Genomic DNA, 27679 nt, shown 5'->3' on the forward strand with positions numbered 1-27679 from the left:
GAAATGTGTTGCTGGAAAAGCGCAGCAGGTCAGGCAGCATCTAGGGAAGCCTGCTGGACCAACTTTCCTCATTCCTGAAGAAGGGCTAATGCCCGAAACGTCGATTCTCCTATTCCCTAGATGCTGCCTGACCTGCTGCGCTTTTCCAGCAACACATTTCCATCTCTGATCTCCAGCATCTGCAGACCTCACTTTCTCCTCATAGTGAACAGATAATTTGTTTCAATGATGTGATATTAGCCAGAAGACCAAGTAGAACTTCCTGCTATTTTTCCAATCCTGGTACCTACAACAGTGCAGCGTTCCACAGTATTGCACTGGAAGTGTTAACCCAAATTTGGTTTTCACATCTTTGATTTAGGACTTGAACCTAAATGTTTCTGATACAGTTTTGAAAATGCTAGACTGATTGATCCAAGGCTGACACAGGAAAAAGCTGTTTCTTCAATGGATATTCCAAGACATCTGCAAATTTCACTCAATGGAAGAGAATTCCCAAATCCACCTAGTTCTTCGCATGAGCCTGGTCCTATTCTCTAACACTAACTCTAATTTTTTCATCAAATATAAATGTAATACTGGAGAATGCAGTTAATAATCTCTGATGTGAGCCTATTTTTATTTGAACATATCTCTGATCATTAGTAATGAATCTGACGTCTAATGCATGCTGATTAGTAAAATAAAGCTTGTTTTCACTTCACAAAACAGCCCTTTTCACACTCTACACAGAATTAAACCCATTCTCCCAATTTTCTTTTCCAAATCTTATTTTCTCCATTTTTCTCACAGGTCAGAGCTGTGAGGTTCAAAGTGTCAGCACAACTCAGATAATCTGTCAGACCCCAAAGGAAGCCTGTCATCTCAGAACAGTTTTTCCAGGTGATGTATATTTTATTGTTCAGTGATCTTTTTTAGTAATGAATTTTAATTTTGTATCTTCATTAACCAGTTAGTAAATTATATGTTCTGCTAATGTCAAATGGTATATAAGTAACAATGCCAGTTAATGAAAATGGATAAGACTACACACATGTAAGACAATATAACAAAAACACAATGTGATAAGCAAGTTGCAAACTACTTTGAGTCACCAAGTCATCAAGATGTACAGGACCGAAACAGATCCTTTGATCTAACTCATCCATGCTAACTAGATATCATAAATTAGTCTACTCCTATTGGCCAGTATTTGGCCCGTGTCTGTCTAAACCCTTCCCTTTTAGTATTTGTCTTAATTAATACACTTGTTAGTAAAATAGATTAATTCAATTGTGATTTAACTGTTCTGCATGCTCTATCTATACCAGGCACCATACCCCATTCAGGTATTCTTCTTTCGGCAAGGCTTACTTGTAAGTTATCTATCACCAAATATCCCTCAATATCTCTCTATCCTCGAGAACCTGGTGGAAGCATTTAAAATTATGAAAGAAGTTTACGTACTGAAGGTTTTCCCACATGTGAAAATATAAATACAGAGGAACCTCGATTATCTGAAGGACTCGGACAGGGAGTATTTTGTTCATTTAATTGAATTCCGGATAATCGAATGCCGGATAATATATTTAGCTGAGCGTAGGGACCTTGCGATATTGCCGGACAATCCGATATTCATATAATCGAATGCTTGGATAATTGAGGTTCCACTTGTTGGTGAGAATAAAACTAGGGACTATCAATAGAAGATGGTCATTAATAAATACAATAGGGAATTCAAAAGACATATCTTACATGGAAACATTGACAATAGAAAGGGGAGTAGAAAACTCAGCCCCTTGAGCCTTTTCTGCCATTCACTATACTCATGGCACCATCACGGGGCGTAATTGAGAATATAACCAAAAAGAATTTAAGAGAGAAACTGGATGAACGTGAAGAAGAAATGGGTCAAAAATTGCAAGGTAAGGAAAGTAAGGGGGAGGCTCCTGTGCAGCATAAACACTGGCACTGATTAGTTGGGCTGAATGGCCTTTCAGTGTCAATGTATTATGTAATTCTTGTGCAGCATTATATTTGTCCAGTTACTAAAATCTTCTCAGTTTAAAATGGACTAGCAGGGTACTACAGGAAATGTTCGAGCAAATGGTGGTGAGGGAACCAACAAGAGGGAAAAACATATTTGACCTCATCCTTACCAATCTACCAGCTACAGATGAATCTCTCCATGACAGTATCGGTAAGAGCGATCAGTACACAGTATTTGTGGAAACAAACCTCCGCCTTCACATTGTTAGTAGCTTCCATCGTGCTTTGTGGCACTGTCACCATGCTAAATGGACAGATATCAAACAGATCTAGCGACTTAAGACTGGGCATCCATGAGGCACTGTGTGCCATCAACAGCAGCAGGATTCTAGCACAATCTGTAACCTCATGACCCTACTCAACCATTACCATCAAGCCAGGGGATCAACCCTGGTTCAGTGGAGAGTGCAGGAGGGCATGCCAGGAGCAGCACCAGGCATACCTGAAGATGAGGTGTCAGCTTGGTGAAGCCACCAAACAGGATTACTTCATGCCAAATAGCATAAACAGTAAGTGATAGACAGAGATAAGCGATCCCACAACTAACAGATTAGATATAAGCTCTGCAGTCTTACCACATCCAGTTGAGAATGGTGGTGGACAATTAAAAACTCACTGGAAGAGGAGGTTCCACAAATACCCCCATCCTCTATGATGGAAGAATCCAGCATATCACTGCAAAATATAAGGCTGGATTTTTCACAGCAATCTTCAGCCAGAAGTGCTGAGTGGATGATCCATCTCAGCTTCCTCCAGTGATGTCCAGCATTATATATACCAGTCTTCAGCCAACTTGATTCACTCCACATGATATCAAGAAATGATTGGAGATACTCGATACTGCAAATGCTACGAGCCCTGATGACATTCTGGCAATAGTAAGACATTGAAGACATGCTCCAGAACTTGCTGTTTCCTAAGCCAGTTCCAGTACAGCTACAACACTGGCATCCATCCACAATGTGGAAAATTGCTGAAGTATGTCCTGTACATAAAAAGCAGGACAAATTCAACCCGGCTAATTACCGCCCAGTCTACTGTCGATCATCAGTAAAGTGATGAAAAGTGTCATCAACAGTGCTATCAAGCAGCACCTGCTCAGTGATGCCCAGTCTGGGTTTCACTCTTGTCTTATGACAGCCTTGGTTCAAAGATGGATAAAGAAGCTGAATTCCAGAGGGTGAGGTGAGAGTGACAGCCTTGATATCAAGGCTGCATTCAACCAAGTGTGCATCAAGGAGCCCTAGTAAAACTGGTATCAATGAGCATCGGGGGCAAACTCTCTGATAGTTAGAGTCAAACCTGACACATAGGAAGATGGTCGTGATTGTTAGAGGTTAGTCATCTCATCTCCACAGTTCTTCAGGGTAATGTCCTAGGCCCAACTGTTTTCTGTTGCTTCATCAACGACCTTCACTCCACCATAGGGTCAGAAGTGGGGATGTTCGCTGATAATTGCACAATGTTCAGCACCATTCACGATTCCTCAGACACTGAAGCAGTCCATGTCCAAATGCAACAAGATCTGGACAAAATCCAGGCTTGGGCTAACAAGTACAAAAGTGTGGCAATGAAAAAGTGCAGCAAGTCAGGCAGCATCCGAGAAGCAGGAGAATCGATGTTTTGGGCATAAGCCGAAACATCTTTATGCCCAAAACATCGATTCTCCTGCTCCTTGTATGCTGCCTGACCTGCTGTGCTTTTCCAGTGCCACACTTTTCAACTCCAATCTCCAGCATCTGCAGTCTTTACTTTCTCCTTGGGCTAACAAGTGGCAAATAACATTTGCGCCAAACAAATGCTCAGCTATGACCATCACCAACAACAGACAATCAAAGCACCAACCCTTTACATTCAATGGTGTTACCATCACTGAATCCCCTACTATCAGTATGCTTGGGGTTTTCATTCATCAGAAACTCAACTGGACTCACCACATAAACACCGTGGCCACAAAGCAAGTCAGAGGCTAGATATACTGCGATGTGTAATTCATCTACCGACTTCCCAAAGACTGTCTACCATGTATAAGGCATAATTCAGGAGTGTGATGGCTTACACCCCACTTCCCTGGATGAGTGCAGCCCCAACAACACTCAGGAAGCTTGGCACCATCCACGATCAAGCAGCCTGCTTGATTGGCACTACATCCACTCCCTCCATCACTGACGCTCAGTAGCAGAAGTGTGTACTATCTCCAAAATGCACTGCAGAAATTCATCAAAGATCCTCAGACACCATTTTCTAAACCCATGACTACTTCCATCTAGAAGGACAAGAGCAGCAGATATCTGGGAACACCTCCAAGCCACTCGCCATCCTGACTTGGAAATATATTGCCGTTCCTGCACTGTCATTGGGCCAAGATCTTGGAATTCCCCCCTCATGGCTTGTAGGTCAACCCACAGCAGGTTGACTGCAGCAGTTCAAGAAGTTAGCCCACCATCACCTTCTCAAGGGTAATAAATGCTGGCCAGCCAGTGACATCCGTATCCCACAAAATGAATACATTTTTAAAAAAACTATCTGGGTCTGAATCACACAGGACAGACCTATGAACTATACCAATGACGTTTGCAAAACTAATTGATAGATTTTGTTCAAAATGTAGTCACATTCATTGTGCTCAAGTAACATAATCCTCCTATCTGAAGAATTGTCAGTGGAAGAGTTAACAATATTACGCTAATTTATTCTTACTGCTATTTAATGAGTTATTTTCCTCTTGGTTTAGGAGGAAGAGGATTGAAGATAGAAACATGGCAAGGTGGCAACCTGGATGATTTACCAGACTACAATGAAAATACTCCAGGGTATTCAGTATCTTGGACTGATGAGGCTTTAGTTCCAGCCTCCACATCACAGAGTCCATCAGTAACACGCTTAAGTGGGTTCTTCGTTGCTCCAGAGACTGATAATTACCGTTTCTATATCAATAAGTGCGGTTCTTTCCAATTGTATTTCAGTTTAACTGGGATCCCTCAGGACAAGGTGCGTTAGCCAATACATGCACGTGTATTTGATTGTTTACTGGCTTGGCTAGTCACAACTTTCATGAAACTTTAATGTAAAAAGTGTCATATTGGTGAGTACAGAGACCTTATCATTGTAAAGTATATCAGTAATAAAATAAGATATTGTACAGACCATCCCTTTATCTGCTGTGAGCATGGAGACAGTATACAGAAATAGAGTTATCTGGAGCAGAAATGGAATGCAAGATTTCAATTCTTCAGTGTAGTGCTTTAACCTTCTGAAAACCTTTTCCAACCTCTTAAAGGATTGAACTAAATTTAACAATAGTTTGTTCTTGAGAATTCTGACCATAATCATTTGGAGAAAAGAATCCTTTAATACCAAATAAGGTATTGGCCTTTAGCCTGTTTTAGGTTTCAATTGCAATCACCAAGCAAAAAGATATTCTATAGAATGATTCTGAGAGATCTAGGGAACATTGTATCGGGGACACAAGCTACTTGGCATCAAATGGTGGTGGGCTAGCACATGGAAAAATGTAGGGATCCAGGATCCAGCAGCAAGCTGAGATGAACAAGATTAATATCAAGTGTTTTGGAGAAGAGGGAACTCAGATTTGATCAATTACAATTTTTGAAGATAGGAAAGCAAGCAATACAGATGATGCCATACAATTCATTTTGATAATGGTCTCAGAAACTAGGCATAATTAGGAATAAAGAAGACATTTTGGCAGATCATCTGATAATTTCACACATTCTGTCATTGTACTATTTCCTAGGTGAACATTGCTTCTAGGCCTCAGAATCTCCGGAGATATGGTAATCAAGAATTTGACACTATGCACCTTCAGAAAGGGAAAGCGTAAGTATCATCCACGTGAACAAACCTTCAAGGCTTTTATACTTTACATTTATGATTGAAAATATACATATCAAATCTACAGATGCAATTATATGATAATTTATTTGTTTAAATGGAAATTTTCATGTTTATTTTACCTAGATAATTGGACAGTGTTGTGTTTTATTACATATTTACGTTTACTAACACATTCTATGTATGCCAATGAAACTTTACATCTGTGTTTTACATTGAATTATAAATTTACACATGTAATTTACACGATGAAACAAAAATTAATGCCTGACTGGTTGAAAAAATCAAATTATAACAATGACAGGTAACAAAATGAATTAAATTAACAAAATATATTTGATGAGATACTTCAGCATCTAACATAGTCCATTTATACCCGCTGCAGCTCTGTACTTAGATGAATGTAACAACTATACAAATCTCTGACCAAATATTTGTATGTTTGATAATGTGAATATTAGCAATAATTTCTTAATAGCTGCTTCACATGTTGCCCATTGATAGTGAAATTGACACTGTTCATTAGGAAACTGTTAACACAATACTGATTTAATGAGTTATATGCTGTTAGTAAGGTCTTACTCATGAATTAATAAGAAAACAGCATGAGTGTGGATATTATGCTGAAGGCACATTGTAATGCAGCACCTCTCAGTAGAGTTTGTTAGTATTGGAATTGTACTGTTGGGTGAATAATCCATGAATTCTAATCCCACCACAGCAATTGGGGAATTTAAATTTGATTAATTACCTCCACCTGGAAGTGAAAATTAAAGTCAATCATAATCACCATTAAACGACTGAGCTGTTGCAAAACAAAATCAACTCCTTTGCTGGTGCCCTTTCAGAAAATAAATCAGCCATCCTTATGTGATTCTGGACCCACTGCAAAGTGATAGTTTTTTATTTTGTACAGGAAAATGCCTGTACTATTTATGTATCAGTATAAAATATACAGCTGCTGTCCTTTAATGGTAGAGACGGTGCTGCAGTGTACTGCAACTTCTCCATGCAGCACAACAAGAGTCTCCAATAATAAAGTGATATTTGTGACCTTTGCCAAGACTGTGACTGTTCTTGCCAGACTAGTCTCTGATATGGTAGTTCATCACCACCTTTTCAAGGACAATGAGTAAGGATGTTAAATGACTCCATGGGGTGAATAAAGGAAAGGAAAGATAAGTTGTATGAACAGTCAATTTATACTGTCCAAAAGTGACTGTTTATAAAAGATTATGACAAATTTGTCAGAACAGATTAGATTCCCTACAGTGTGGAAGCAGGCCCTTCGGCCTAACCAGTCCACACTGACCCTCCGAAGAGTAACCCACCTTCCTCTGCCTAATGCACCTATCCACTATGGGCAATTTAGACTGGCCAATTCACCTGACCTGCATGTCTTTGGACTGTAGCAGTAAACCGGAACAACCGGAGAAAACCTGCACAGACACGGGGAGAATGTGCAAACTCCACACAGACAGTCGCCTGAGACTGGAATCGAACCTGGTGCTGTGAGGCAGCAGTGCTAACCACTGAGCCACCATGTCACCCCTTCTCACCATTTCACCTTTAGTGGATTGATGGTCAATCAAACCCTCCATAATGAGCATAAATGTGAATTCTACCGAAGTTACAGCAACAAATCCAGAGCATACCTGAATAAATTCACAGCCAAAGAGTCATTCAATCAAATTTTGCCACTGAGTCAGTCAGGGAGGTTGGCTCAAAACAGCTTGTACACAAAACCAAGAAGGAAAGTTAATGAACAGACACACAAAGCCTTCAGGCAAGCAAATGGCATGTCGACCTCATTAGGGTATGAGAGTGCAGGAATCAGGAAGTATTCTGACAATTATACTTTGTGAGCCCTTAGCTGGAGTACTGAAGGATGTTCTGCTTTTTAAGAGGTGCAAAGGAGTTACACCAGATTGATTCCTGGGATGTTGTATAAGGAGAAACTGAGTACAATGGACCAGTACTCTATTAAGTTCAGAAGAATCAGAGGAAAATGTAAAATATTGAGGAGCAAAGTAGGATGGATCCTAAAACAGGACTGAAGAATGTAGAGCATAGGATTGGAATCTTAGGATCAGGGTGTGGTTATTTCAGATGAGATGTGGAGAGATTCTTTTTTTCAATGAGGTTCTGAATCCTTGGAGTTCTGTAAACCAGAGGACTTTGAACTAGTGGACGCTCCCCCATGAGCATATTCTAAAGAAGATAGGTTTTGATGTCTCACGGAATCAAATCTTTGGAAAAGAGAGCAGAAGTAGAAAGTGGATGGAGATTGAGCTTCAGCCAGGATCATATGGAATGGTGAAGCAGGCTTGTGGGGCTGAATGGCCTACTCCTGCTCCCATCTTTTTTAATGTTCTTATGAACTGCATTAAGAGAAATGTATTTTTATTCAGGAACTTTAGATTATGGATTGCTTTGCCATAGGTTAAGCCAGTAACTTTGTCAAGCAAAATTGGCAAAATTTGATAAATTGGGAAAATTAGATAAATATTCAAAGTCGAAGTTGCACAGGGCATGGTGCATGACCTACACAGCCAGAAGTTTTGCATTTCTCTAGTAATAAGATGAGTAAAGACACAAAGAGGAGAAAGTGAGGACTGCAGATGCTGGAGATCAGAGCTGAAAAATGTGTTGCTGGAAAAGCGCATCAGGTCAGGCATCATCCAAGGATCAGGAGAATCGATGTTTCGGGCATAAGCCCTTCTTCAGGAATGAGGAAGGTGTGCCAAGCAGGTTAAGATAAAAGGTAGAGAGGAGGGACTTGGGTGAGGGGCATTGGGAATGCGATAGGTGGAAGGAGGTTAAGGTGAGGGTGATAGGCCGGAGTGGGGTGGGGGCAGAGAGGTCGGGAAGAAGATTGCAGGTCAAGAAGGCGGTGTTGAGTCCGAGGGTTGGGGCTGAGATAAGGTAGGGGGAAGGGAAATGAGGAAGCTGGAGAAATCTGCATTCATCCCTTGTGGTTGGAGGGTTCCTAGGCAGAAGACACAAAGAGCCAAGTGGTTTCTTCCTGTGTTGTGATTTACTTTGAGCAATGACCAAGACACTTAGAATCTCAATGCTCCATTCAAATCATGCCTACTTAAATATATATCCTGTATATATACACACACGCACACACACAACCTTCGTTTAGTGTATAAACCAGAAAAGACACCTTCAGCAGTGCAACACTCCTTCAGTAATGCACCAGAATGTTAGCTTGGATTCTCAGCTGCATATTCAGTGTCAGTATATAGATCGTTGTTCCATGCATGGTTTCAGCAAAGCTGTGTCCCCAGACACCTTTTTGTTCCGCTTGATGGAGATAAAACTGTGATGATGAATTTCAATTGAGCAATCTTAGAGATAGGCTGGAGATAGGAATCTAAATCAGGATTGAAAGGAGAATTGGATGTTGCGTTCCCACAAACTATCTTTGGCATGTGCCATTCACTTCAGGTGGATTTTGAAGATCCCCCTCCAGCATTTCACTGAAGCACCAGTAAGTCCTTGCTGACAGCTCAGTCAATAATTCCCTGTAAATCAACAACATTAATAGCTAGTCATTGAACTTATTGTGACTAGGGGGTCTTCCTGTTTGTAAGATCCTTGTTGTATTTACCAACACTTTAAAGCCCTTTGGTATGACTCAATGAGATGTTATGAAATATGGTGTAATCCTAAACCTTTGGAACTTTTTAATTAACCTTTTTGCAGACTGAACTCTGTGTGCGTGTGATGTTTATATGCCACAAATTGGATATCTTCTTTCACTCCACAGATATTACATTGAATTGGTGCTGCAGAAAAAAACCAGCTCCTCCTTTAGTATTGGTATGTACAGGGAGAACATCTCCTACATGGAACAACAGACAGCAGACTCTGTCAATGAAGTTCAGCTCATCAAATCACACTCTCACATTCTTCTTGAGAAACAGGTCAATGCTGAATCTTCAATTATTGTTTGGGCACAGCTAGTTGTTAGGAGGGGGTGGTGGTGTTTGGTTAATGGGGATGAGATGGTACTGAAAACCTGCTGAGTGCTATTTTCAGGGAAGATGATTCAAGAGACCCCAGTGACATGGCTTCCCCACTGCTGAAGGTTTGCTGCTTTCATTCTGTCCTGGCAGGATACAGGATGGGCTGTTGGGCTGAGGGATGGGGTGTATGGTGTGGTGATGGTCAGAGATGGGCTATGTGGGGTGGTTGTGGTGTATGATAAAGTGTGATTCTCTAAACCTTTGGGGGTGGGTAAACTGGACCATTCTTTCACCCATTGTATTCTGCCCAGGCACAGGTGCTAACTCCAGTCTCACAAACATCTTCCCCATGGTCTTGATCTTCAGATGATTTTCTCCCACATGGGCTGTACACTGTTGCAAGCACTACACCCAAAATTTATAATGTGAACCCTCCGGCACCCATTGAAATTAGTTGAAATGCTCCAGTTGAAATTAATACAGTGTTCAAAAGATGTTGCAGGCTTTGCCCAGACTTTGCTCATTCCTGAAGAAGGGCTATGCCCAAAACGTCGATTCTCCTGCTTCTTGGATGATGCCTGACCTGCTGCGCTTTTCCAGCAATACATTTTTCAGCTCTGATCTCCAGCATCTGCAATCCTCACTTTCTCCTCTTTGTGTCTTTACTCATCTTATTACTAGAGAAATGCAAAACTTCTGGCTGTGTAGGTCATGCAGCATGCCCCTGTGCACCTTTGACTTTGAATATTTATCTAATTTTCCCAATTTATCAAGTTTTGCCAATTTTGCTTGACTGCATTTACCAAAAGATATAACTCCAGATTATAATTTAACCTTTTTTTGTGCACACATATTATTGTTAAAAAGTAAAATACAAACCAACATATTATTATAACATACTTCTGTTATCGTGAGAATTGTAAGAATTATAAAATTGTAAAATAACTATCATTTTTTTCTGGTTCCTTGCTGTTTCTTGTTCCCCCAATCCTAAAATGTTCACCCTTTCCTTGAAGCATGAGACATGTTGTTCCAGCATTACACCAATTTCCATGCATCAACTAGATTCACATTCAACAATGCAGAGAATAAATGCCTAGTCCATGCCCACAGAATATAACTCTTTAATTCCCATATCATCTGGCACCACTTCCCATTATGAGGAGTTTTTCTTATTTTAATTCCAAGACAAAAATACTCCATCTTTATTGCCTGACATTTGATGGCAACTTCAGCTTGTGTTTGATTTTACGATTTTAGATTTTGGCTTTGGAGAACTGGAATATACGACGTGCAATCAGTGAGGTTCAGGAGATCATCATCAGCAGCTCTTGTCAAAAGACCAGTACCTGTTCGTACATTTGGTATAGACTCATCTATAATCAAGACCGCACAGGTACAGTATTGATGAATCCAGCAGATATGTAAATGGAGGTACGGGCCATTTAAGCTTCTTCTATCTGCCTTGTATTACCTCTGCTAACCTCAAAATCCTCCACAATCACTGCAATCCTCGTATCTTGAGCATCTCTGATTTCCATTGCTCCAACGTTGATGGTTGTGTCTTCAGTTGCTTGAGTCTTAAGCTTTTAGATTAGATTACTTACAGTGTGGAAACAGGCCCTTCGGCCCAACAAGTCCACACCGACCCGCCGAAGCGTAACCCACCCAGACCCATTCTCCTACATTTACCCCTTCACCTAACTCTACAGGTAATTTAGCATGGCCAATTCACCTAACCTGCACATTTTTGGATTGTGGGAGGAAACCGGAGCACCCGGAGAAAACCCACGCAGACACGGGGAGAATGTGCAAACTCCACACAGAGAGTCATCTGAGGCGGGAATTGAACCCGGGTCTCTGGCGCTGTGAGGCAGCAGTGCTAACCACTGTGCCACTGTGCCGCCCCAAACCTCTGGAATTCCCTCACTAAGCCTCTCTGTTTCACTCCCATTCTTTAAGCATTCTTTAGAACCTAACTTCTTGACCAAGCTTTCTGTCATTACACCACTATTGTCTTATGTGGCTCAATGTCAAATTTTAATAAAACAGCAAATGTGGGAGAAATTTAGCAGGTCTGGCAGATTCTGTGCAGAGAGAAACAATGTTAATGTTTTGAGTCTAAAGGGGCTTCTTCAGAACTGGCTTTTGAGTCTTTTAAGTCTTCATGGATGCTGTCAGACCTGCTGAATTTCTCCAGCATTTTCTATCTTTATTTCAGATTTCCAGCATTTTCAGTATTTTGCTTTCAATTTTTTTCAAGTTTTGATGGACAGTCAATTTTATGAATCACCTTGGGATGTAGCATTACATTAAATGTGTTTTATAAATGCAATTTGCTGAGGCCTGTTAAAGAAGTTTCAGTTAAGTGAAAGGACTGAATAGTGTAATTTCAGTTGCATAGTCCAGAAAAGATCTGATTTGTTTTTACGTGGGCTTAGATAATAAACCTGATTATCATAAGCATGATTTTAGCCTGCATAGAGACTCCAGAGCTGTAGCACCAGCCTCTGTACTGGTATTTTAGTTGTGACATTTGAAGATTACATGATACATTGCTGCCTGGAGCACAGCATTAGCTCAGAGACAAATTGACTCAGAGTCTGCTTACTGAAACTTGAGGGTCACATTCCAGGCCAAGGTTTCATGGCACCAAGCTACACTTGAACTTTGAAGACCTTAGACCAGCCATATTTGGGGCCCAGGATAAATTAATGTTCTAGGCTGGAGCCCCTTAAAAATTAATTCAGTAACTCAGACAGATTCTCTCACTAAGAAGCCTGAAAATTTGTCCTAGGTGGGTGGTTAGATTAATGAATGGGGAGAATGCAGGGATTGGGCTTGATGAGGTGCTCATTGGTATGGCTGTGAAATCAGGGTAACCACTCTGACTCCTTATAGCTTCACAGCAAGGGTTTAGTGGGGTCTGGCCCATTTCCAGGATTCTTTGTGTCACGGCTCATTGGTGTAGTGCACTGGAAATCATGTCTACTATTCCCAGAGTCATTACAAATGTGAAATGATTTAGTCAAACCATTTAAGTCCCCAAATTATGTGACTGATGAACTCAGGATGAAAAAAAATGCTCATTAGGTTTTTTGTATTTAAGGTTACAGAAAATTATTGCAACCTGATTATTTTTAATTGATGGTATAAATTGCTAACTCATAACTCCCTCCGAGAACACAACTAGATTTTTAAAAACCCAAACACAATCACACATACACAGAATCAAGACAAGGCACAAGTAATACAGTTGGGGAAAGAGCAAATAAAAATATCATGAAGCAAAGTTCTTGCACCAGTCTGGATTACAGACATCGATGAGATTAGATTAGATTAGATTCCCTATAGTGTGGAAACAGGCCCATCGGCCCAACCAGTCCACACCGACCCTCCGAAGAGTAACCCACCCAGACCCATTTCCCCTCTGATTAATGCACCTATTGCTATGGGCAATTTAGCATGGTCAATTCACCTGACCTGCACATCTTTGGAGATGTTTTCCTTCAGTTCCCTTCCAATTGTTTTCATGAGGGCACAAGACCGTGGGCACACTAACTCTAAACCTTACATTCTCTGATTTAAGATTTGCTACTTCAGTGTTTCAGCAAGTGGCTTCACATGTTTCAGTTTAAGAAGGGGGCTTGCAGAAAGAAAGAGTAGCTAACCATCTGGATTTTTCTCTACTTCCACTCACAGAAGGGAAATAGAGAAATGTGTTGTCCTTCACAAGCTGGATGTTTTTGCTGTATTGTCCAAATGTAAAGCTTTAAATACTTGCCCATGAACCAATCAAGAAATTGTTATCATGAAACGCTGAACATGCACAATCAGTTGCTTTTGAAAAACGCATCAAATGTCTGAGAAAAGCTACCCTGAATATAGACCCCACAGAGCCAAGCCATGCATCATACTTCCCCTACTACTTGAACAAGGGAACCTTGTTGATTCAACGCAAAATTCCTTTTTTTGAAACTGCCATGTATTCTTCCAAGTAACGTCTTAGAGTCATACACATGGAAACAGACCCTTTGGTCCAACTCATCCATGCCAACCAGACATTCCTATCTGACCTCACCCCATTTGCCAGCATTTGGCCCATATCCCTCTAAATCCTTCCTATTCATTCACCCATTCAGATGCCTTTATAATTGTACCTGCCTCTACTACTTCCCCTGGCAGTTCTTTCATAGATGCACAACCATCTGCATGAGAAAGTTACCCCTAGCAGGCTTTTAAATCTTTCCCCTCTAACCCTAAACTATGTTCTCTAGTTTTGGACTCCCCCACCCCCGGAAAAAGTGCTTGGCTAATTGTTATATCCATGCCTGTCATAATTTATAAACATCTATAGGTTCATCCCTTAGCCTCTGATCCGCCAGAAAATTCCCAGCCTATTCAGCCTCTCCCTATAACTCAAACCCTCCAGTCCTGGCAACAACCTTGTAAATCTTCTCTGCACTCTCTCAAGTTTAACAGCATCCTTCCTATAGAAGGACGACCAGAATTTATGCAGTATTCTAAAAATGGCCTCAGAAAAGTCCAGTACTGCCACAACATGATGTCCAAACTCCTATACTCAATGTTATGACCAATGAAGCTAAACCAAATGCCTTCTTCACCACCCTGTATACCTGTAACTCCACTTTCAAGGAACTATACACATTGTATCCCTAGGTCTCTTTGAAGTACTTTGAATTAAAACAGTATCTTTTCCAATTTTTAAGTCCATAGTCCAAAAAATAAAAATGGTCTTCACACGTTAACTTTTATATCTGTTGGCACCCAGATTCTTCAACAATGCCCAAAGGAACTTAAAATTATTTTTGACCTGTTCGAAGTGTGAAAACCCAAAATATCCCTTATTGTTGAGAGCCTGTTTCCCCTTTCGCGATAGGTCTTTAGTACCAGTAGCAATTTGTGAGATACCACATGATACACAGATTTCTAACATCAGATTCATGAACACAAGGGGTTTTTTAAGCTTGTTTTACAATGTAAGCAATGCAATGCATAATGTTGTACTCAATTAACACAGATTTAAATGCATAAAATTCCTCACTTCCCAATGACCCAACACAGATTGTTTCTTAAACATGTAATAATCTGGTGTATATAAAAACACAAATGTACTTTTTTTGGACATTGGTACTGTAAATCGGATCAAGTGGCAAAACATTAATGGCAAAATCACAAGCAACAGTTGAAGTTTTACCATTTTTGTTCAGAATTCTGGGTTTGTTTGAATGTAAATAAGAAGAAATTGTTTCCATTAGCAGGAAGGTTGATAGTAGAGACATACAAATTTCGGATAATTGGCTAAAGAACTAGAGAAGAATCTGAGGAGAGTTCATTCATATGGAAGTTGTGATCTGGAATGTGCTACCAAAATGGCAATGGAAACAAATTCAACAATAACTTTCAAAAGTGGATTGGATACATGTATGAAAAAGAAAGCATCTGGAGAAAGAGGGAAAAATGCTAATTAATGAATTAAAGAGTAGAATACCCCTCCCTCTTTCACTATCTTCCTGCCACTTTTTTTCTTCCAAATATGTATTTGGATGGCTCCTGAAGACTATTATTGAATCTGTTTTCTCTGCCTTTTTATGTAGCACATTCCAATTCCTAACTATATGATAGGTCTTTAAAAAAACCCCAACACATACTCAATGGACTGAATGGTTTCATTCAGCGTATGTGATGCTCTGAATGGAATTGAATGCCCCTCTCCAGCTGGATTGTACAGAGAATTGGGTGGGAAGGTGCTGGTTGGGGAACCCATTGCTTTCCCGACTCTTGCCCTTCAGCAGGCGGGGAGTTTTAAGGACAGCTTTCTCAACCAGAGATCAGTTAATCGACTGCCAAAGCTTACTAAGGTACCATCACATCAGCCACTGCTGAGTAGTGAGGGGGGCCTATGCCAGCTGCAAGCCTGCCCAGCATCCCTTGGTGTCTAGCTAGTGGAAATGTCCTCCTGTTTAGGCACTCTGTACTCACCAGAGAACCATGCCACTGACAAGGGCTGCCCCTGTAAGGTGATCTCTCCACACTCCCCACCCTTACTCCACTGGGGCCCCTCTGACTTGCCCTGGTAAGTCCAGCCATTGTGTTCTGGTTTCCAATATAGATCCTCCTTCTGGGATTCTCTTATTTCCAATAATTGCCTCTCCTTCCAATACTGAATCGTTTCTGGCCTGTTTGGCTAGAACCAGGATCCTTGTCCTGAAGTGCTGGGAACCATGATGGGTAGGTGGGTAAGTATCTAATTGGGATTAAAACTCATTCTGACCTTTGTTTTCCAGCCAATGGACTGCTTTACCCTCCAGCCATTCAAAACTATAATTCCAATTGTTAACAGAGTCTATTTTCAAGCTGATTTCCCTGCAATACAGCTGTTATTAATTAATGGACTTGTTGTTCAATTGATTCTTTATAAATTGGAGGTACTTTGTGTTTCCTTTGTTGTTTGTGATGGAGTATTTGATTGCAATATCCTCATTTAAGTTCTTTGAGCAATTGAAAATCAAAGACTATTTTCATCTACTTGGAATACCCAGCAATCGTTCGTTAAATGTAATATTAACTATTGACTATAAGCTGCCATTCTAATTCAAATTAGTTTAAGTGGACCTTAATCAATCTACTGATCAGAATTACCATCAAATTAAGATTTCAAACAATTAGGAATGAGAGCATGCATATATTTTAATGTAACATTCTATACTCAATTACTGACACCGGGCAGGTCTGAAGCAAATTATATTAAATATAGCCTCAAGAATTATTCATTCATTCATTCATTTATATTCTTGCTCCATCAAATTAAAGAGCAAGTTTATGACCCATCTCGCAATCTCTGTCTGTATAAACTGAATCATGTATAAAAAAAGTTCTTGTAAGTGATTAACTGTGTTCAATCTGCTTGTTTATGAATTAGGAGGTTGGTATTCTATGCTAACTATCATTTGGATTTTAAATTAAAGTCTAATAGGTTTGTCCAATAGATGACAAATGTCTCATTTTGAAGAGGTCCACAGGAGGTTTCTCCAGTATTCTGGCCAACGTTCCTCTGTCGACCAATGCCAGCAAATCATGTAATCTGATTGTATCTTGAATTTAATGTTTGTCAGAGTTTGCTGTCTGAAAATTGCCTAATTCTTCTTGCCATCTGGGAAGTCAGGGGTAACCATACTTTCTGGGAGCCCTGACAATTATTTTATATCTATCATGCAATAACAGCCCATCCACAGGGCTCTCATACCCTAAGGATAGAAATCCCGCTCCCAATCACAAGGCCAACAGTTCTACAATCCTCAGTTGATCCACTCAGAGCAGTGGTCATTCTTGGGACTCCGCCCAACCTGAAGAAACATCATAGTTTATAAAATCATGAGGAGGGTAAATAGCAAAGAATTTTCTCCTCGAGCAGGGAAATTCAAAACTAGAGGGCAAAGGTTAAAGGTGAGAGGGGAAAGGCTTAAAAGGGACCTGAGGGGCAATTTTTTCACACAGAGGGTGGTGCATATATGGAATGAGCTGCCAGAGGAAATGCTAGAGTTATACAAATACAATATTTAGTGACATCTGGACAGGTACAGGTTTAGAGGGATATGAGCCAAACACAAGCAAATAGGACTAGTTCAGTTTAAGAAACCTGATTTGCATGGATGAATTAGGCCGAAGGAAGTATTTCAATGCTGTATTACTCTATGAAGACTGCAATGGATTTAATTTAGTGAGGCTGCTGTGGTAGGGGACTTTCACACTGTTGGTATGGGTGATGGTTAAGGACAGCAGGGCTTCCTGCCATAGTTTTTAATGGTACTAATTCTGTAACCTGTTCTCTCTATTTGCCTTAGTCCTTATTCCTATGGATGCCAATGCTGCAAAAGTTCAACAAGCTTTAAATGATCTGTGGACAATTAAACCAGACAAGGTTCAAGTGTCAAGAAAATCAACCAACAAAAACATTATCTATAAAGTGACCTTCATATCCACACGAGGTAAAATGCATCTGAACCCTGATTGCTTCTTCACCAGTGTGATAAAGTACATGGATGAATTTAGCTTGGATTTGCTCTTCAAAGACTTGTTCTTCATTCTTTGTTCAAACTTTATTGTGCTGAAAATGTATGGCTTTTGAATTCTTTCTCCCACCTTTCCTTTTCCTCTGCCTTCCAAGGCTGTTCTGTGTTACTGTTTGATGCACAGGAGCTGTGTTCCTCATATGAGTAACAATTCATTCCACCAACTTACAAAACAGACAGATATGTTAAGACCAGCTGCTTCTCCCCTGTCTACCCCACGCATCATTATGGCTGGTATGACATGACTGAATACTTCTTCCCTTTAAGTGAGGACCCTCCCAGTCCAACATGAAATCTGTTTGAAGCAGTGGAATGCCAGAGGAAGAATACAGGGAGATATGGCAAGCAAAGGTTTTGGAACATTTATTTTCAAATCCACTCAGAGTGTGAAGAGTATGTTGGAGAACTGGCAATTGTGGAGGATCCATGATAAACTTCGAGGGTAAATCAAATGGAATTTTGAAAGATGTCTCTTTGTTACATTTTATCATTTAGTTAAAATTGGTTCCTCCACAGGAGATTTTGATTTACTTCAATATGAGATCCAGAGTGGATATGATGTCACCATTGAAGTGGTGGAAAGAACTAAAGGGAAGCCCAAAATGGATACATTTACACTGATGTTGGATGGGATCAGCTCGACACCTATTTCACACAAAGCAAGCGTTACTGAGGTGTGTCCCACCTTGTTATATGCATCGGTTTCCTAAACTTGGTGGGTAACAGAGAGCACACCTACACAGTGCTCCCCATGGCTAGTGATTACAAAATCTTATTAACTTTATTAGTATAATGATTTGGAATAGACTGCTAGGTGGAGTAATGGAGGCTGACACTCTGAAATGATGGTTAAGTAGATGCCTTAACTTTCTACAGTCAGATTAATGAGCAATTATTGTGCAATCCTTGAATTTCTTTAAGAATTGTTGGGGATTTTGATGGTGAACTGTCATTTCCATGAGACTGATGGCAGGCTGGCACAACTTGCATCCAGTAACTTGTCCCAATTGACAATATATTTTGTATCACTCTTGTCACAAGCCAATGGACAATGTAAATGTCAATGACAGTGAATGACAATAATCTATTGCTCTTTGCAACAAAATCTGGCCTAGTAGAAAATTAATCATTGTGTTTTGGAAATGCCTGACTGTACTGCCATTCCTCATTTACATGTGACACCCTTGAAAGGCAGTGTCAATTTTTACATGTACACTGACGACCCAAGCTCCATCTCACCAGCACCTCTTTCTGACACAGTTGCTATGTTAAAAAGTGTGGCGCTGGGAAAGCACAGCTGGTCAGGCAGCATCTGAGGAGCAGGAGAATCGATGTTTCGAGCATAAGCAGAAGTCTCCTGCTCCTCAGTTGCTGTCTGACCAGCTGTGCTTTCCCAGCACCACACATTTTGACTCTGATCTCTAGCATCTGCAGTACTCACTTTCTCACAGTTGATAATATGTTATCAGATTGCTTTTCCCACAGCCAGATCCATATTACCAGTGCTTCTCTCTGCTCTTACACTGTTGATAGATTATCAGACTTATTATCCCACACCCAGAACTGAATAGAAATGTCCTCCAATTAAATATTGAGAAGACTGAAGCTATTGCTTTCAGTTTCCACTTGAATTCCTACTCTCTAATTACCGACTCTTTACCTCTCCCTGACAATAATCTGAGATTATTGATCCTAATCACATTTGATCCTAAGGTGCACTTCTGAACTCAGAGCAATGCCATCATTAAGATTGTCAATTTCCACTTCTGCAACACGCCTGACTTTGCCTCTGTCTCTGCCCATCTGTTGCTAAAACCCTCATCCGTACTTTCAATACCTTGAGACTTAATTATTTCAATGCACTCCTGCCTGGTCTCCCACACACCAGCTTCTGTAAACTTGAGGATGTCAAGGACTTTGCATCCCATTACTTAACTTTCAACAAATCCTGTTCATCCCTGTGCTCACTGAGCTACATGGGCTCATGGTCAGACATGACTTCATTTTGAAATTCTCATTCCCTGCTTTCAAATCTCTCCATGTCCTCACTTCTGTAGTTTCCTTGAATTGCATTACACTGTGAGATCTCTGTGTTCCTCCATTTCCGGCTTTTTGTACATTCCCAATTATGTATCACCATGTTGGTGTGCCATAGGTCCCAAACTCTGGAATTCCTGGCCTAAATCTCTTGCCCTCTCTAACTCACTTTCCTCCTTTAACAGATATGGTAAAATCAAACTCTTTGACTAACCTTTTGGTCACTTGTAATTATCTCCTTAGAAAGTTTGGTGGCATATTTTGTTTTTTAATTCTCATTAGAAGTTCCTTGGGACATTGTTGTTGAAGTTGTATTCTATTCCCATTTAGTACATTATTTATTCTTATCTTCAGATTGGAATATTTAAAAAAAGGAAGAGATTCAGACCCTAAAGTGCTTTTATTCCTTTTGATTCTTTCACAACGTGCTCCTGAATCAATATACTTAGCTGATGAACAACTGATTCGTTCATTCACAGTAAGACCAGCAGATTTCTCATCACCACATGCTTTTAAGGTGGTGGTGAGCCACCTTCTTGAACATAACTAAGGACAACCATATTGCTGTGGATCTGAAGTCACATGTAGACCAGGATGGGGAATGACAACAGGTTTCTTCCCTAAAGGATACTCGTCAAAAGTAATCTAGTATTTCTTGGTCATCATTACTTATACTAATTTTTTATTCTGAATTTATTCAATTAATTCAAACTGCCATGGTGGAATTTGAACTCATGCATCTTGATCATTATAGAGTCATAGAGTGATAGAGATATACAGCACGGAAACAGCCCCTTTGGTCCAGCTTGTCCATGCCGACCAGATATCCCTAACCTAGTCTAGTCCCATTTGCCAGTATTTGGCCCATATTCCTCTAAACCCTTTCTATTCATATACCTATCCAGATGCCTTTTAAATGCTATAATTGTACCAGCCTCCGCCAGTTCCTCTGGCAGCTCATTCCATACACAGACCACTCTTTTCATGAAAAGGTTGCACCTTAGGTACCTTTTAAATTTTTCCTCTCTCACCCTAAACCTATGCCCTCTAGTTCTGGACTCTTGTCCAGGGAGATCTTGTCTATTTAACCTATCCATGCCCCTCATGATTTTAATAACCTCTATCAGGTCAACCCTCAGCCTCCAACAATCCAGGGAAGCCTCAGCCTATTCAGCCTCTCCCTGGAGCTCAAATCCTCCAACCCTGGCACCATCCCTGTAAATCTTTTCTGAACCCTATCCTTCCGATAGGAGGGAGACCAGAATTGCGCACAATATTTCAAAACTGGCCTAACCAATGTCCTGTACAGCTGCAACATGACACCCCAACCCCTATAGTCAATACCTTGACCAATAAAGGAAAGCATACCAAATGCCTTCTTCACTATCCTATCTGAAAGTGACTCCACTTTCAAGGAGCTAGGAACCTGCACTTCAAGGTCTCTTTGTTCAGCAACACTCCCTAGACTCATGCCATTAAAGTGCTGCTCTGATTTGCCTTTCCAAAGTGTAGCACCTCCCATTTATCTAAATTAAACTCCATCTACCACTCCTTAGTCCATTGGCCCATTTGATCAAGATCCCATTGTACTCTGAGGTAACCTTCTTTGCTGTCCACTACACCTCCAATTTTAGTGTTATCTGCAAATTTACTAACCATACCTCCTATGCTCATATCCAAATCATTTAGATAAATGAAGAAAAGCAGTGGACCCAGCACCAATCTTTGTGTTACACCACTGATCACAGGCCTCCAGTCTGAAAAGCAACCCTCCACCACTACTCTCCGTCTCCTACCTTCAAGCCAGTTCTGTATCCAAATGGCTAGTTCTCCCTGTATTCTATGAGATATAACCTTCTACCATGGGGAACCTTGTTGAATGCCTTACTGAAGTCCATATAGATCACATCCATCATCCTGCCCTCATCAATCCTTTTCATTACTTCTTCAAAAAACTCAAATCAAGTTAATGAGACATGATTTCCCACACACAAAGCCGTATTGACCCTCCCTAATCAGTCCTTGCCTTTCCAATATCTTGCCCACCATCAATGTTAGTCTCACTGGTCTACAGTTTCCTGGCTTTTCCTTACCTCCTTTCTTAAATAGTGGCACTACATTAGCCAACCTCCAGTTTTCCGGCACCTCACCTGTGACTATCGATGATACAAATATCTCAGCAAGGGGCCCAGCAATCACTTCCCTTGCTTCCCACAGAGTTCTAGGGTACACCTGATCAGTTCCTGGGGATTTACCCACTTTTATGTGTTTTCAAACATCCAGCACCACCACCTCTGTAATATAGACATTGTTCAAGATGTCACCATCTATTTCCCAATATTCTATATCTTGTATGTCCTTCTCCACTGTAAACACTGTTGCAAAATATTCATTTAGTATCTCCTCCATCTTCTGTGGTTCCACACATAGGCTGCCTTGCTGATCTTTAAGGGGCCCTATTCTTTCTGTAGTTACCCTTTGTGCTTAAAATATTTATAAAATCCCTTTGGATTCCCTTTAATCCTATTTGCCAAAGCTATCTCACGTGTCCTTTTTGCCCTCCTGACTTCCCTGTTAAGAATACTCATATTGCCTTTATACTCTTCTAAGGATTGAATTGATTTATCCTGTCTTTATGCTTCCTTCTTTTTCTTAACCAAAATCTCTTTCCCTAGTCATCCATAATTTCCTACACCTACCAGCCTTGCCTTTCACCTTAACAGGAATATACTGTCTCTGGACTCCCGTTATCTCATTTTGAAGTCTTCCCATTTTCCAGATGTCCCTTTACCTGAAACCATCCGCCCTCCCCAGTCAACTTTTAAAGTTCTTGCCTAATACCATCAAAATTGGCCTTCCTCCAATTTAGAACTTCAACTTTTAGACCCGGGCTATCCTTTTCCATCACTATTTTAAAACTAATAAAAGTATGGTCTCTTGCCCTCTCTGATGCCTCAGACACCTGCCCTGCCTTATTTCCCAAGAGTAGGTCAAATTTCACAGCTTTTCTAGTAGACACATTAGGTTAGATTATCTACAGTGTGAAATCCACTTACTGAATCAGAAAATGTTTTTGTGTATGCTTAACAAATTCCTCTCCATCTAAACCTTTAACACAATGGCAGTCCCACCTATATTTGGAAAGTTAAAATCCCCTACCATAAGCACCCTATAATTCTTACAAATAACTGAGATCTCCTTACAAATTTGTTTCTTAATTTCCTGCTTTTTTGTGTGTGTGTGTTGGCGGGAGTAGAGGGGTGTCTATAATACAATCCCAATAAGGTGATCATCCCTTTCCTATCTCTCAGTTCTACCTGGCACCACGGTGGCTCAGTGGTTAGCACTGCTGCCTCACAGCACCAGAGACCTGGGTTTGATTCCCGCCTCCAACAACTGTGTGTGGAGTTTGCATGTTTTTCCCATGTCTGTGTGGATTTTTTCTGAGTGCTCCGGTTTCCTCCCACAATTCAAAGGTGTGCAGGTCAGGTGAAGTTGTCATGCTAAAGTGCCCATAGTGTTACCTGCATCATTCAGGGGGAATGAGTCTGGGTGGGTTACTCTTCGGAGTGTGGACTGTTTCCATACTGTAGGGAATCTAATCTAATCACCCAAACACCTTCCCTGGATGTATTCCCAGGAATATCCTCCCTAAGTACAGTAGTAATGCTATCCCTTTCTCTGCTTTCTCTGCCTCCTCTCTTGCCTCCTTTGCTATCCTTCCTGCATTTGTATCCTGGAACATGAAGCTGCCAGCCCTGTCCATCCCTGAGCCACATTTCTGTAATTGTGATGATATCCCAGTCCCATGTTCCTAACCATGCCCTGAGTTCATTTGCCTATCCTGTTAGGCCTTTTTCATTGAAATAAATGCAGTTTAATTTATCAGTCCTACCTTGTTCTCTGCTTTGTTCCTGTCTGCCCTGACTCACTCCTCCCATCTGTCGCAGTGTCAGATTGATCTCTTTCCTCACTATTTTTCTGGACTCCCCCCACCCCACCTTGCTCGTTTAAATCCTCTCGATCATCTCTAACAAATCCCCTTGCCAGTACATTAATCCCCTTCCAATTCAGGTGCAATCCGTCCTTCTTGTACTGGTCACATCTATCCCAGAAGAGATTTCAATGATCCAAAAATGTGAACACTTTCCCCCTGCACCAGCTCCTCAGCCACTCATTCATCTGCTCTGTCCTCCTATTCCTACCCTCACTAGCACATAGCACTGGGAATAATCCAGATATTACTATTCTCAAGGACCTCCTTTTTAAATTCCTGCCTAACTTTTTATATTCTCCCTTTGGAATCTCATCCTTTTCCCTTCTTTAGTTCCAATGTGTACAAAGACCTTCTGCTGGTCCCTCTCCCCTTTGAGAACATGCTACACCCTCCCTGAGATATCCTTGATCCTGGCACCATGGCGACAACACAACATTCTGATTTTTCACTGTTGGCTACAGAAATGTCTCTATGTGCCTCTGGCTAGAGTGTCCCCTATCACAGTCAATCGCTTGGAACCCGACGTATCCCTCATTAGAGCCATTGTTGGTACCAGAACCTTGGCTGTTTGTAATACATTCCCCTGAGAGTCCATCACCCTCTACATTTTCCAAAGCAGCATATTTGTTTGAGATGGGGATAGTCACAAGAGATACCTGCACAACCTGCCTACATGTCCTACCTTTCCTGGAGTTAACCCAACTACCTAACTGTATCTGTGGCTTTTTTCCATTCCTATAACTGCCATCTATCACACTCCCTTGCTCCTGTAAATTCTTTATTGCCTCTAACTGCCGCTCAAACCGACACATGTGATCTGATAGGATTCTCAACCAAAGACACTTTCTGCAGACATAATCATCAGTAACATGGAAATTTTCCCTCAACTCCCACATCCAACAAGAACAGCATATCACTTTACTAAGGGCCATCTTTGCTCCTTCACAGTCTACTGACCCAGAAAATAGCACCATCTTATTGTACTAAAAGAAAACATTGCTCCAGGCTAACTTAATACCTATGGCTTATATTTTAAAAATGTAATCAAGAGACTGATCTCAATAAAACATATCTTCAAGAAACAACCCACTCCACTCACTATTGTAGATTTATAGTGAGGCTACACTTCGAAACTATGCACTTATCTGTTCCTATGGCTGTGAGCTCTCCCACAGAGTTTCCTCCAAGGTCAGCTGTGAGTTTCGCTGTTTGTTAATTTTCCTAAATGCACTCTGATGTTCAGTGATACTTGAACTCAAACAGCAAAGGTAGTAATTGCAGATTCACTGCTGTGTCAGACAGCAGCATAGATTTCTTTCTCTGACTCTATAGTCAATGCCTTTGTCTGTCTTTCTCCTCATTAGTTCAGACCTTTTGTTATTGTCCAGTAATATTACCACCATCTCCCCCAGCGTGATTTAGTGTTCGTGCCATTGAGTTAGTAATGTTAATCATGTATTTAAATCGCACCATCCACATCAGTTAATTAAGTTAATAAGTCTGAAATATGAAGCTATAATCTCAGTAATAGTGACCATGATCATTAACATGTCATTGTTGTAAAAACCAATCTAGTTCACTAATGTTCTTCAGGAAAAAGATCCTACCATTTTATCTGGAGTGATCTACATGAGAATCCAGATCATAACCATGTGATTGACTCAGAACTGCCTTCTGAAATAGCCTAGCAAGCCACTCAGCTTCAATTAGGAATGGTCCACCAATGCTGGCCTTGCCAGTGACACCCACATCCCATGAATGACTAATGGGGAAAATAACGTTCCCAAACCCAACCATTACATCAGACCTGCATAGTATGATGTGGCATTGCCTAACAAAAAATTTAGATGAACCATTGATAGGGAAAGCAATAAAGGACAGATAGAAGCTCTGGCTGCTTTGAACAGCACCAGTAAGTCAGGGTAACTAAGGATCTTCTCGGCTAATAAAAATCTTTCATCACAGGTCAAAGCTGCTTTAGAAGGAATGTTGGATGTAAAGTGTCCAGATCACATAGTCAACTACAGGAAGGGATACACAGTCTATTATTTCAACAATTTTGAGGATGACATATCCAAGGTATGTGCATCAGATAAAATCAAATGATTAATTTATTACATGCCTCAGAAAACAAATGATTTTAAAAGTGTCTGCAGGGGCTGGTGTTGACCACTCATTGTTGAAGTATCATTATTGGCATCCCACTGCATCATCAGTGGGTCAGCGTGAAGGGAGCACCATACTATCAGACAGTCAATACTGATGGACTGCTGCACCATTGAAGGGTCTGTCCTGATGGACTGCTGCACGGTTGAAGGGTCTGTCCTGATGGAGTGCTGCACCACTGAAGGGTCTGTCCTGATGGAGTGCTGCACCACTGAAGGGTCTGTCCTGATGGAGTGCTGCACGATTGAAGGGTCTGTCCTGATGGGGTGCTGCATTGTCAGAGAGAGTGCTTCATGATCAGAAGTTCTGTACTGAAGCAACATTACACTGTTGAAGGATTGGTACACCGAGAGTGCTGCACTATCGTAGTGTGAGTATTAAGGGACTGCTACATTGTTAGAAGATCAGTCCCAAGAAAGTACTGCAATGTCAAAGAACCAGCATTGAGGGAATACTGAGTTATTGAACAATTTGTACTGTGGTAATGCTGCACCTCCAAAGGGTCAGTACTGAAGTAACAGTACACTGTCATAGGGTCAATGCTGAGGGATTATAGCTTTATTGGAGGGTCAGTACTGAAAGAATTGACACACTGATGATGCAGTGCCATCTCAGGACTCATACTTCAATGATATATTAGTTCCGCAGTATGTCACTGGCACTATCAGATGGTCAGTACTGAGGGATTACAGTACATGGGGTCAGTTAATTCAATTGGTAGGACAGCTGGTTGCAAAGCAGAGTGATACCACCAGCGTGGATTCAGTTCCTGTACTGACTGAGGTTACATGGAGTATTTTCCTTTTCAACGTCTCATTGCCTGAAATGTGGTGACCCTCCAAATAAACCACCACCAATCATCGCTTTCTCTAATGAGACAGCAATACTATGGCAACTTTACCATTTACTGAGGCAATACTGCATTGTTGCGGAGTTAGAGTGATGCAGTGTTGCATTGTCATAGGGATTGTAATGGAGCAGTACTGCATCATCAAAGGGTCAGTACTGAGGAAGGGCTGCAAAATCAGAGGGACATTACCACTGTGCGATTACCACGGACTAATCACCTTATACACAGTAAATTGGAAGCTATTACTTGGGTCTGGGGATTTGCATTCCCAGAATAAGAAAGATAAAATATTAGCAACTTGCATAATATATACAAATTATTAAACTGTCCTCACTGGGATTAGAACTCTGATTTTAGGATTGTTAGTGCGGAGTCCAGCAGTGGAATACAATTTTCTGTTTCACTTTTAATCTTGTAGAATATCTTTCAAGGTGGCCAAGTGACAATGAAAACTAATGCTTTTTGTGGACGCTATTGTGTAAAAAATCCCACATCTTTGTTTGGCTTTGCAAGTTATCATCAACCATTTTCATTACGTACATACAGAGAGGTAAGTTTGAAACTTCTTCGAGATGAAACAAATAATTATTGAAGAGTGTTGTCACCTGATACTAGTTACACTTTAAATTGGTTTTATTATATTGTTACTCTGAAGAGGGAGAAAGACAGGCTTTTA

The 27679-nt window shown here is 40.7% G+C and overlaps 1 protein-coding gene across 1 annotated transcript in view; it reads left to right on the forward strand.

Moving 5' to 3' along the window:
- LOC122549503 (fibrocystin-L-like) overlaps nucleotides 1-27679 on the forward strand; it is a 218614-nt gene that overhangs the window by 33140 nt on the left and 157795 nt on the right. The window contains exons 12-20 of the mRNA XM_043689363.1: nucleotides 793-882; nucleotides 4763-5019; nucleotides 5786-5868; nucleotides 9662-9818; nucleotides 11121-11256; nucleotides 17726-17869; nucleotides 18470-18627; nucleotides 25953-26066; nucleotides 27422-27553. Of these exons, the coding sequence (XP_043545298.1) occupies nucleotides 793-882; nucleotides 4763-5019; nucleotides 5786-5868; nucleotides 9662-9818; nucleotides 11121-11256; nucleotides 17726-17869; nucleotides 18470-18627; nucleotides 25953-26066; nucleotides 27422-27553 (1271 nt within the window). The remainder of the gene's footprint in view (nucleotides 1-792; nucleotides 883-4762; nucleotides 5020-5785; nucleotides 5869-9661; nucleotides 9819-11120; nucleotides 11257-17725; nucleotides 17870-18469; nucleotides 18628-25952; nucleotides 26067-27421; nucleotides 27554-27679) is intronic.

Source organism: Chiloscyllium plagiosum, chromosome 4, assembly GCF_004010195.1.
Source record: "Chiloscyllium plagiosum isolate BGI_BamShark_2017 chromosome 4, ASM401019v2, whole genome shotgun sequence".
Classification (NCBI taxonomy): Eukaryota; Metazoa; Chordata; class Chondrichthyes; order Orectolobiformes; family Hemiscylliidae; genus Chiloscyllium; species Chiloscyllium plagiosum.